Genomic DNA, 12,867 nt, shown 5'->3' with positions numbered 1-12,867 from the left:
CTCCCATTAAAGCTGGAACAAGATATAGAAAGAAACATGATATGCATGAACCACAACAACATATTCAGTGTGATTCCACAAGTGAGAACTGGGGAGAGCGAGGTGTACGCAAGTCTTACCCCTACCTTGTGTGAGGTAGAAAGACTGTTTTCGATAGACCCTCAGCTCAAGAAAAGCGTTTTCAAAAATATATTTGACAAATGCAAAAGTAAAAGTCGTGGTGAAAATATTGTAAAAAGAAAAGTACTAACACAAAAGTAATAAAGATAACCCAAGTAAAAGAAACAACAGTAGTAATACAATTCAAAGAATAAGATAGTAATAGAATAATAATAATGATAATGATAAGTAGAAGAGGGAGCAAATAAGGTGTTCTAAGCTAGAACCATCCTCTCCCACAAGAAAAACCGAAAGTGTCGACTACTTACTAACCCTCTAGGCCTCTACTCTAATTTTTGCCCTCCCTATTTTTATCTATGGTCATGTCCCGGGTGAGCTGAAAATGAACAATGTCATGTCTACTAACTTCTCCTCAATTCTTCCTCGTCTCTACCTCTACCTCTCCTTAGACCTATCACTATCAACCTCTCGCACTTCCTCACTGCGGTATTTGTGATCCTCATATTTGCATGCCCAAATCATCTCAGCCTCGCTTTCCGCATCATATCTACCACTAAAGTCACTCCCACCTTACACTATATAGCTTCGTTGTTAATCTAATGTCTCCTAGTGTGTTGATCCATCTAATCATCCTCATCTCCACTACATTCATCTTCTGAACGTGTGAATTACTAACTGGCTAACACTGTGTCACATTAACATAGTTGGTATAACAACCACTCTATAGGACTGACCTTCAAGTCTCGATGGCAACTTCTTATCACATAGACACCGGATGCGAGACTCTATTTCATCCACCCCTTCCAATATGGTATGCGACATCCACATCGTCTCCATATTTTCTTGGATTATTAACCCAAGATACTTGAAGCTTTCTCTCTTGGGAATGACCTGAGAATCAATCCTCACTTCCATATCAGCCTCATGAGATGCGTCACTAAATTTTCACTCCATGTACTCTGTCTTAGTCTTGCTCAACCTGAAACCTAACATCCAGTCTATCGTTAACTCTGTCGTATGTCTCGTCAATCAATACTATGTCATCTCTAAATAACATACACCATGGTACCTCCTTTTGGATATGCCATGCCAATTCATCCATCACCAAGAAAAATGAAAACGGGCTAAGAGTTGATCCCTAGCGAAATCCCATCTCGACTGGAATTTGTTTCGGGTCTCCTCTCACAATTTCCATTTGGATTTTGGCTCGATCATACATGTCCTTGATCACTCTAATGTATGCCACATGTACACCTGTAGCTTCAAGCATATCCATAATACCTCCGTAAAAACGTTATTGTATGCCTTTCCTAAGTCAATGAACACCGTATGAAGGTCTCTCTTCTTGTCCCTATCTTGTTCCAACAATCTCCTTAGAAGATGGATGGCTTCCGTAGTTGATTGCTCCGGCATGAATCCGAATTGGTTCTCGTAAATGGACACATCCTTTTCTTTACCACCCTCTCCAAACTTTCATAGTAGCTTAGTAGTTTAATACCTATATAGTTGTTGTAATTTTGAAAATTAGCCTTGTTCTAGTACAACGGGATCATTATACTCCACCTTCATTCTTTGGGGATTTTAGTCTTCGTAAAAATAACATTAAACAATTCCAAATGTTTAATATTTACCAATGTTTTTTTAAGTAAGTAAAGATTTATTTACCAAATGAAAATATTTACAGCTCAAGACAAATTCTATATTTTATTTTTGCATTAAAAAATGCCTACTTTTCAATTACACTTGAGACGATATCTAAGTTGTCAAGAGTGATAAATTTAATTAAAGGAAACATAAGTGAAACTCCATTAGATAGTTTAAGGCAATGATGTCTCCTTTAAACCTAAATTGGCATCTTAAACTTTAGTTTTGAAAGAAAAAATCGAAGGCTTTCTTGCATGTGGAGAAAAGTCAAATCGTCCTACGAGGATCCTACACTCTCAAAGTCAATTATAGCAAATTGTCTTTTAATAAAAGAGAATTATTGACAAATTTTCTGGCCAAGATCAGGCTTAGCATTTGTAGCCCAAAAAAATAACAGCGGATAGTCAGATCTTGTTATTAGAAATATTGTAGAATTTATGCACCTTTGATTCTCCATTGTCAGATCACTGAAACCATCAAATTCTCCCATTAATACCACAAAAATCTTCTCAATTCGTTAGTAATAAAATCTTATCAAAACCCCAATCTTGAAATCATTTGAACTTTTTAAATAGTTTTTTTTTTTAGGTGATGTGATTGGAATTCCTTGATAAAGCATAGGTGAAGTTATATACAAAATTTGAGGAAGATTTGAGGTACGGACTATTTTGGAGTTAAATTTCAGATCTAAAATTGACCTAGCAAATATCACATCGACGATTATATATCAAGTTGTGTATATCATTGTATATCAAACACATAAGTTCACGGATATACATAATTATACATGATATATGTATAACTAGTCCATAAATATGAGATACACAGAAATACAAGAAAACTATACTCTTATATACAAGAGGATATACATGAGATACATGGAGATATACATAGATATAAAATTACTATAATCTCTAAAACCACTCCAATGAGGTCAAATTTCCAATTTAGCTTCCTTAAGATGTTTTTACGCTATTGAACCAAGACCTTTAACAATACTTTTCGAATTTTGAATTTTAAACTCCCAATATTCAAACTTAATTAATGGAGTTTACAATATTTGTTTTCATGGAGTTTTCTATATTTGTTTTCATGGAGTTTTTCAGGTTAGTGAAGTTGAAATCTTTCGGCGTTGCTCTATCTTTGGTGACATCATTTCCTCTTGTTGTTACTTAGTTGGTGTTCTGCCTTCTTCTGAATTTATTTTTCATTGGTATGGACTGTTTTGTGGTGGGTGGCTGGCGGAAGAAGTTGAGCTGTAATAAATGACGGCCTTATGGTGGTATCTAGAGGTGGCAAAATGGGTAAAAAATATGGTTATCCGCCTGATCCAACCCATTTTAAATAACCATTTTTATGACTTTTCAAAAATGGTCAATTTAGAAAAAATAGCCATTTTTTGTGTCACTTTTAAAAAGTGTCTAGTTTACAAACATAGTCACCTTTTGGGTTGTCTTCAAAGTGCAAAGTAGTCATATATGAAATAGACGTTTTTTTCTTTGGGGGGGGGGGGGGGGGATGAGGGCTGGGTGGAGCGATGGTGTGTGAAGGGGTGAAGTTGGGGTGGGTAGGTGAAGATGAAGTGCGTTCGAGGGTAGTCGTTGGGTGGGGCTGGGATTTGGTTGGGGATTGGGGTTGGGTGCATAATTTCCAAAAAAGATTTTCTTGGAGGTCGTGTCATTGAAAAGTTTCGAAGTTCTATTCTTCCCACAAATGTTGAGGCGCAACTATGTACTAGGGATTGGATTTGTGTACAAAATGGTAAACTAGTCTTCTCCATATTGGCTACATGAAGCCAACATCTTTGAAGTAGCTTTGGATAATATGGATAAGATGGATATCCATATTATCCGTCGGGTAACCCATTTTTTAACAGTGTTAAATATGAGCGGGTCGGGTAATTGATCCGTTTTTTGTCAACCCATTTTCGATCCAGCCCATATCCGATTCGACCCGCCCGTTTGCCACCCCTAGTGGTATCTTAGTATAATGAAGATAATGAAGAAGAGAGAATTTGTGCATTTCGCTATAAATTTTTAAACATTTTTGAATTATTAAATCAGACCAATATTAAGAAGTATATATTTCTTGTTGTTATAAATAAATATCTTTTGTAATGGATGTCTATCATATCATAGATACATATCTATCTCTAAGAGAGAAATTAGGTTTGTAACTTTGGGATTAAGTCAGTTTTCCCCTATAAATAGAGGGGTTCTCTTTCACTGTAAAACAATCCCTCAAGAGAAGTAAAGAACTCTTCTTTCTTATCTCCTTCTCTACTAATATTATTATTTTTGCTTTATTATTTTATAACACGTTATCAGCACAATATTATTTGTGATTACTTATAATTTGTTTCTTAGTTCGTTATCAGCACGAAACAAGTAAACATGATCTTCGGCCGTGGCATCCTCAATTAAATTGAGATTATTGGCTACTTTCAAAGACGCCTCAGTAAGTATATTCTTAAGGTGTTATTCCTATCAAACTCTACTGCAATTGATTCCTACTGTGATTGGTTTTAAATCTGTTGCTATGGAGTTGAGTACTTCTAACTTAACAACAATAGTAACCATCACTTGCTTACAAAAAGAGATTTACAATTCCATTTGACCTTTAAATTTTAAAGGCCTTGTTAATATTAACAGGTTCCATTATTTATTGTGGGATCCATGTGTAAATAGCATACAACTTACAAACTTCATGCATATCCAATTTTCCAGAGCACATGCTTATCTTAAAGGTTTACTAGGTATTGTATTTTCAAAGCATATATAAGCAAAACATCTGTGCTATTTAATATCTGCATTGCAATAGCTTTGTCAGAAAATTCTATGTTATAGGTCGATTCGACTTTGGATCGTGTATCAATATGTAGAATTAATTGTACAACAGTTTTATAATTTAAATATCTTATATTAATAAATATACTCAAACTCCAGCAGAGTTTGCAAATATATATATATATATATAGACGATCACTGAAGTGGTAATATTTTTCTTAGTCTTGTTATGGCTAAATTCATTTATGCCTATAGCCGCCAGAAGTGGTAATTTATTTCATGTCTTCGTTAATCACAAGAAGTGATAATATTTTTACTGGGTTATTATGATTATATATAGTATTAGTGGAAGACACGTTAGAGAAAAACTCTATATATTTATGTATGCTTCGATTTGCTCCTGAAGTAGCAATATCTTGAAAGATACTATAAGCTATTACAATTTGATATGCTTAAGACACGTTCAAATGATTATGTTTCATTCCTGAAGAATGAGAACTCTTACTAGACGTTACAAATAAAGATCTATTCCCTGAAGTAAATACGACAACATTTAGTAAAGCTAATAAATATTTTTGAAGTGGTAATTTATTTCATGTCTTCGTTAATCACAAGAAGTGATAATATTTTTACTGGGTTATTATGATTATATATAGTATTAGTGGAAGACACGTTAGAGAAAAACTCTATATATTTATGTATGCTTCGATTTGCTCCTGAAGTAGCAATATCTTGAAAGATACTATAAGTTATTACAATTTGATATGCTTAAGACACGTTCAAATGATTATATTTCATTCCTGAAGAATGAGAACTCTTACTAGACGTTACAAATACAGATCTATTCCCTGAAGTAAATACGACAACATTTAGTAAAGCTAATAAATACAGACATGTACTTGATTATGGAGATATCACAATTCACCTCCAGAAGAGGTAGAATAATTGAGAAGAAATATTCTAAATACTCTTGTGTTAAATATCTGATCAAATTTTCTTTCATGACACTAGCAGTGTCTAACAAAATCAATTAAGGGCTCCAGAAGAGCCTAATTGTTGAAAGATTAAAAGCTTTATTAAGAAAATGTCCTCATCGTGGAATCCTAGACCATATGCTACTATACATTTTCTATCACGGGCAAACCTAATTATTGCTGCTGGAGGTTCTATAATGGGAAAAACCACTGATGAAGCCTTACAATTGTTAAATGAAATTTCTGAAAATGCAGCACAACGGCCAGCTGGTCGTGCGACGATTAAAAAGGCAGCCATGGTAAACCAGATGGATGTTTTGAATACTCTAACTCAACAAGTTGCATCTTTAACACAAAAGCTCGAAACCTTTACGGTAAATCCACAATAACTGCATCAATTAGAAGGATGCGACATTTGTGGGGAGGGTAATCTTAATCATGAATGTCAAGCCAATAATCAGAATGATGAGCAGGAAAACTTAATATGTTACAAAACTTATCCCTACGGGAGTCCTATGGCTCAAAAACATCCACGATTCCAGTGTGGCAACCCAATGGCGCTGAAAAATCCCATCAGTTTCAGACGCAACAGATACAGGGACCACCTGGTTTCTAGAATCAAAACAAAGTGCAACAAAATTTTCAAAAATATCAACAACAACCTCAAAGGAATCATCAGCCAGTCCTAGAAGACATGATATACAAATACATCAAGGCAGCTGACGAGAAAATGGAAAGTCAACATTCAGCCATTAAAAATTTGGAAATTCAGGTAAGTCAATTAGCAACCCTTATGTCTGGAAAAATCCAAGGTGCTCTGCTTAGCAACACTGAGAAAAATCAAAGGGAGTACCTCAAAGACATTTCATTGCGGTCAAGTAAAGACCTTGATGATCCATATGCTAATAGACAAGGTAAACCACATAAAGTAGTGCATGCAGACGAAGGTGAAAATGAAAACAACTATGAGTTTTCAAAAAGAAAAAATGGTAACGAAATAAGGGTGCAAGAAGAAGAATTGATCAAAAATCCTCACTCTGTTCCTCTACCTTTTCCCTAAAAGATGAATAGAGAAAAACTGGATAGACGATTTTTAAATTTTTTGGAGATTTTAAAACAACTTTACATCAACATACCTTCCAGAGACGCTTTGACACAAATGCCTTCACATGCTAAATTTCTTAAAGATATTTTGTCAAGTAAACAAAAATTAGAAGAAGTCTCTGTCGTTAAGCTTACAGAAAATTGGAATGATATACTTCAAAATAAGCTTCCACGGAAACTTGGGGATCTAGGTAGTTTCATCATTCCTTGCACTTTGGGAGGTGTTCGTTTTGAAAAAACATTATGTGATTCAGGTGCTTCAATAAATCCAATTCCTTTTTCAATTTTTAGAAAATTAAAACTTGGTGAAATAAAGGACATTAGTATGTCTCTTCAATTGGCTAATCAGAGTACTAAAAAACCGAAAGGAATTATTGAAAATGTCCTTGTTAGAGTTGACAAATTTGTATTTCCGGTAGATTTTATAGTACTTGAAATGGAGGAAAATAGTGAGGTACCATTGATTTTGGGTAGACCATTTCTCGCAACAGGAAGAACAATTATTGATGTCCATCAAGGACAATTGATACTACTAGTTGTTGATGAAAGAGTGATATTTGGCATGCAGAAAATAATGAAATTTCCTGAGGATGAGTCATCATCTTCTTGTTTTACTATTGACTTGCTAAATGAGCTTGCAGATGAATACAAAGATGATCAGTTAATAACTGATTCATTAGAAAGATGTGTGGGCAATTCAGGTACCACAAGTGATGATGACCCAATAATAAAAGAAGAAGCTGAAACACTGGAGAAAGATTCATAAAAAGGAGGAAGTCTCACCAGGAGAAGTTCAAACAAAAGTTGAACTTAAAACTCTTCCTTCTCATTTGAAATATGTTTTTCTAGAATCCGAATTTCCAGTGATTATTTCTTCTTCTTTGACTACAAAACAAGAAAGCAAATTGATTGGAGTGTTGAAAGAATGTTGAAAGAACACAAAAGAGACTTAGGGTGGACTATTGCTGACATCAAAGGAATCAGTCTAGTTATTTGCATGCATAGGATTCTCATGGAGGATAATTTCAAGCCAATAGTCCAACCCCAGAGGAGACTGAACCCAACAGTGCAAGAAGTCACCAAGAAAGAAGTAGTGAAACTTCTTGTAGCAGGTATCATTTACCCGATATCTGACAGTCCTTAAGTAAGTTCTATGCAGGTAGGACTGAAGAAAGGAGGTATGACAATGATAAGAAATGAGAATAATGAACTCATACCTACAAGAACAGTTACAGGATGGAGAGTCTGTATTGATTAATACAGATGACTTAATGAAGCCACAAGAAAAGATCATTTTCCCTTGCCTTTTATCAATCAAAGGCTTAAGAGAGTGGCAGGTCATGATTTTTACTACTTTCTTGACGGATATTCTGGATATAATCAAATATCAATTGCTCAAGAAGATCAAGATAAGACTACATTCACATGCCCCTAAGGTACATATGATTACCGAAGAATGCCATTTGGACTATGCAACACTCTTGCTGAATTTCAGCGTTGCATGTCGGCAATTTTTTTCAGACATGACTGAAAACTTTTTGGTAAGACATTTGAAGATTGTTTATATCATTTGACTTTGGTGCTTAAAAGATGCGAAGAGACAAATCTAGTTCTTAACTGAGAAAAATGTCATTTTATGGTAACAAAGGGAATTGTTTTAGGACATAAAATTACCGCTGAAGGGATAGAAGTGGATAAGGCTAAAACTAATCTTATAGCAGGATTACCCGCTTCTACCATTGTAAAAGGCATTAGAAGTTTCTTAGGGCATGCAATTTTACAGAAGGTTTATAAAAGATTTTTCAAAAAATTCAAAACCGCTGACTAACCTATTGATGAAAGATGCGAAGTTTGAATTTTCAGATGATTGCAGGAAAGCATTCGAGATCCTCAAAGAATAGTTGACCAACGCCCCAATTGTTGTTTCTCCTGATTGGAGCCAACCATTTGAAATAATGTGTGATGCGAATGACACGGCAGTTGGAGCCGTATTGGGAAAAAAGAAAGATAGGATCTTCAGGCCTATCTACTACGCCAGTAGAACACTCAATGAAGCTCAAAAGAATTACACTACAATGGAGAAGGAACTACTGACAGTAGTATTTGCATTTGACAAATTCCATTCCTATTTGATAGGAATAAAAGTTACAGTATTCACTGATCATGCAACTTTAAAGTACCTCTTAACAAGGAAAGATGCAAGACCTAGATTGTTAAGATGGATACTCCTTTTGCAAGAATTTGATCTTGAAATAAAATATAGAAAAAGGATCAGAAAATCAGGTTGCTAATCATTTGTCACGTTTGGAGGACCCTCCTACCGAGACATCAGATATTAAGGAGGAATTTACCTATGAGCATATCTATGCAATCACAACAGTTGTAAATCAACCACCTTGGTTTGCTGACATTGCCAATTATTTGGCTGGCGGATGTATCCCAAAAGATTTTTCTTACGAACAAAAAGAAAGGCTTAAACAAAGTGAAGCATTATTACTGGGAAGATCCTTACTTGTTTAAATGTTGTACAAATGAAATAATCAAAAGATGTGTACCAGAGACAGAAATAAACAAAGTCTTAAATCATTGCCTTGATGAAGCTGTGGGAGGACATTATAGAGGAAGAAAGACAGCCGCTGAAGTACTTGAAGTTGGTTTATTCTAGCCTTCTTTTTTAAAGGATGCAAGAAATTATGTCGCCGCTTGCAACAAGTGCTAGAGAAGCGGTAACATTTCATAAAGGGATGAGATGCCCTTTAACTCTATTCTTGTATGTGAAATATTTGACGTTTGGGGAATTGACTTTATGGGTCCTTTCCCTCGGGTGCCAGCCGTAGCTGCGGGCTCTGGCACCTGACCTCGAGCGGTCGTAACTCGAGTCCTCACCATCTGTGAGAGAAGAGAAGAGAGTCAAATACCAATTTGATATTTCTAGATACCAAATTGAATAAATTAGGACGAAGAATGAAAAGAAAGTGAGATTTCCTAAATGTCCTATAGCCTCCCACAGATAAGTACGGAGTTCATTGTACTGATCCACGATACTCTACTAGACACGCTCTTGTATTAAAGACCGGTTAACCTAGGGCTCTGATACCAACTTTGTCACGACCTATTTTGCCTAAGTCGTGCGGGCACTTACCTTTCCACCTCGGTAAGCGAACCATCAACCCAACAATGAATAAATACATAAATTTATGAAATTAAGCAACGAAATGGAAATAATACAAGAGCATCTAAAGGGAAATACTACAATCCGGAATAAGAATACATAGAGTGTCTATGTCTCCGAATAGAATAGGACATAAAGATAGATAGTCTTCAAGGCAGCGGACGGCCATGCTCACCCTGGAGACTGAAGAGAAAGCTGAAGCAACGATCAGCCACGCGTCACGGAAGTGGATCCGACCTGATACTCTGCATTCATAAAAGAATGAAGCAAGTGCAGGTCAGTACAAACAACAGTACTGGTAGACATCATCGGCTGACTAAGCATAGCTAACACAATTAAGATAATAAAGCAGATAAGCAAATAAACCAACACGGATATGACAATACAATTAATTCCAAATATCCGTCATCACCTATGTAAAGCATCTAATCCCCAAATATGCCAAATCTGTATATATCCAATCCAATCCACATCACAATACAACACCAAACATCTAAATCAAGTTATAATGCAATGCAATGCAATGCAATGATGGGATGAATGCAATGCAATGGCATGCAAATGAGGTGTACACATGTACTCCGGACGGAAATATCGATGTCTCAGTAGCACAACCCTGCGTGACTCGCGAAGTCTAAGTGCCACCCGTCCCGAATCTTTTCCCAACAGACAGACGGGACCTCGAATCTTTGCCCACGAGGGGGTTCTCACCGGCACCACCCTGGGGGACCCGCGGAGTTCGTACACTAACAACGATTCCGAAACTAACATCGGATATCGGCCATGCAACAACAATTCCGGAGTTGATCATCGAACATCGGCCATCTCACGTCACTCAAGTAAAAGGGTTTCATCAAGTATCAATTTCACTCAATCAACGATTCCGGGATGAGCATCGGACATCGACCATCTCACGTCACTCAAGTAAAACTAAGCCCAGCTCATCAAATATCATCAATATCTCCACAGTGTATCATGAAAATGAGGGTGCGTGCAATGCATGAATCACATCAATAATCAGGTTCAATATCACAAGTACCAACAATGAGTATGCCAATAATATATCCAAATCAGAAGTACCAACAGTGGGAACGCCAACAATATATCCAAGTACAAATACCAACAGTGGGTATGCCAATAATATAATAATCAAGATGATAAAACAGAATCCAATATCTACCAACGACTCATGGCATTAAGCCGGCACAATAGAACAATCAAATCACACATAACGGGGTGGCTAGCCCCAAACACACAACAGGGCCCAACCTAAGGCAATATCCAACCCGATTTCATACCCGAAGGTTGACATGCTGTTTCCGACAATATAATTTAAATATGTGCTTCGCTATACGAAGTCTCACCAAGGGTAAGCCATAACCTACCTGGATGGCCGAACCGCAGCACCAACAACTCACTCTTTTACCTTGCCTTTCCGCTGAACCTCAAAACCAATGTAGTTTAAGCATAATCGAATTCTAGATTAGAAATCATGAAGAATGATACTAATATTGCTACTATTCAAATTAGGTTAATTCTAGCCCTAGAAATTGGGGAAATGGGCCCACAAGGGCAAAACGGGAAATTCGGAAGCAAAATGCCAAATTAAGTACTGGGTGACCATAATCCAACCACTAATTGCTGATTTAACTCAAAGATTAGCCTAATTTCTGATTTCAAGCGAAACCCCTAAATTAGGTATAAACCCTAAGTCTTTGATTCCGAAATTCAACGCTAAAAGTGGAAGATATATGATTTATAAGCTTAGATTAGTCAAAATCTAACATAAACATCATCAATTTCCTCATACATGAGCTTAAGGAAAAGTTCATCAAAACCCTCCTTCAACTTCTATCACTAAGGGATTGTTAATGGGAAGGGGGAAATCTAAGATGATTGTGATTAAGGAAGAGTGGAGGATTAGGCAAGATTTACCTCCAAAAATGTCTCCAAAATATGTCCAAGAACTGTTCCCCAAAGCTCTAATTTCGAAATGGGTAATAATGAGGGTCTAAGAGCTTATTTAAATCACATTTAATGAAGTACCTGGCCCGTCACCGCCATGACGGTAGCGGGGCCGCTATAGCACCCTCAAGACTGCCACAGCGGCCTGGCCAGCAATACACATGGCCTCCCCAGCGGCCAACACACCGTAACAGTGGTGCCGCCATTGCGGGCACCAGGTACCGGAATCCCTCGATTTTTCTAAGTCTTCAATCGAAATCCCGAGTCATTCCCGAGGCCATCTGCTCACAAACCATATATACAGACCCATACAAAAATACGCTACGAATGCTCGTGGCCTCGAAATTTCTAACGGAGGCCTTGTTGACCGAGTCAACCCCCGGCGCCTTAGTTCTAACTTCCAACCTAAGTCCCAAAATGCTTCCAGGTGCATTTAGTTCTAACTTCCAACCCAAGTCCCAAAATGCTTCCAGGTGCATTGGGAACTGAACCCAATATCCACACAAGTCATAAGCAACCATCCGGACCTCTCGGAATCGATAGATTTTCTAAAAGGGTCCGTTTACCCAGAAGTCAACTTCGGGTCAAAATGCTCTAGTCAATGCTCGAAAAGGTAAAAATGCTGAAAAGACTATAACGACCAAACTGGTCGTTACATCACGTTATTTCCTATCTACCCCAATCATCACAAGAATTATTAGACAATATTGTTCATAATTACATATGTTACTATAGTATACGATTATATTCACTTAACATCTTTGAAAATTTTGTTCTCGGCATATATGTTTTTCTTCTTTTTCTCATATAGGGAATCATGTTACGACTAAGATAATCTAATATTAAGGATTAAGTTTATTCATTGTCATTTACAAATGTAAAAATGTTGAAAGTAGTTGATAAACAAAATTAATTATAAGAATATCTTTCAGTTTTAAGAATATTTATTATTTATTTTAAATAAATTTAAGTTGATAAAGTAAAATATAATAAATTTCTTAAAAAATCAAGTCCTCCCCTCGCCGTAAAATTTTCTGACTTTATAGTAATTTTTTACGATGGAATGTTTATACGAAGAAACCGTTTCAACTATTTCGTTTTC

General features: G+C 36.4%; 1 protein-coding gene across 1 annotated transcript; it reads left to right on the top strand.

Annotated features, from left to right (window-relative positions):
- Positions 1-6,683: 6,683 nt before the first annotated feature.
- LOC132643965 (uncharacterized) lies at positions 6,684-7,394 on the top strand. Its single transcript, XM_060360499.1, has one exon. It carries the CDS (start codon positions 6,684-6,686, stop codon positions 7,392-7,394), a length of 711 nt encoding a protein of 236 aa, XP_060216482.1.
- Positions 7,395-12,867: the final 5,473 nt, after the last annotated feature.

The sequence above is a fragment of the Lycium barbarum genome, chromosome 6 (assembly GCF_019175385.1).
Source record: "Lycium barbarum isolate Lr01 chromosome 6, ASM1917538v2, whole genome shotgun sequence".
NCBI classification, from domain to species: domain Eukaryota; kingdom Viridiplantae; phylum Streptophyta; class Magnoliopsida; order Solanales; family Solanaceae; genus Lycium; species Lycium barbarum.
Note: the sequence above shows the minus strand (reverse complement) of the source record. Positions and strands in the feature narration are given on the sequence as shown.

Excerpts from the sequence above, each read along its gene's own strand:
- LOC132643965 (XM_060360499.1), top strand. The coding sequence starts at position 6,684 with ATGCCTTCACATGCTAAATTTCTTAAAGATATTTTGTCAAGTAAACAA.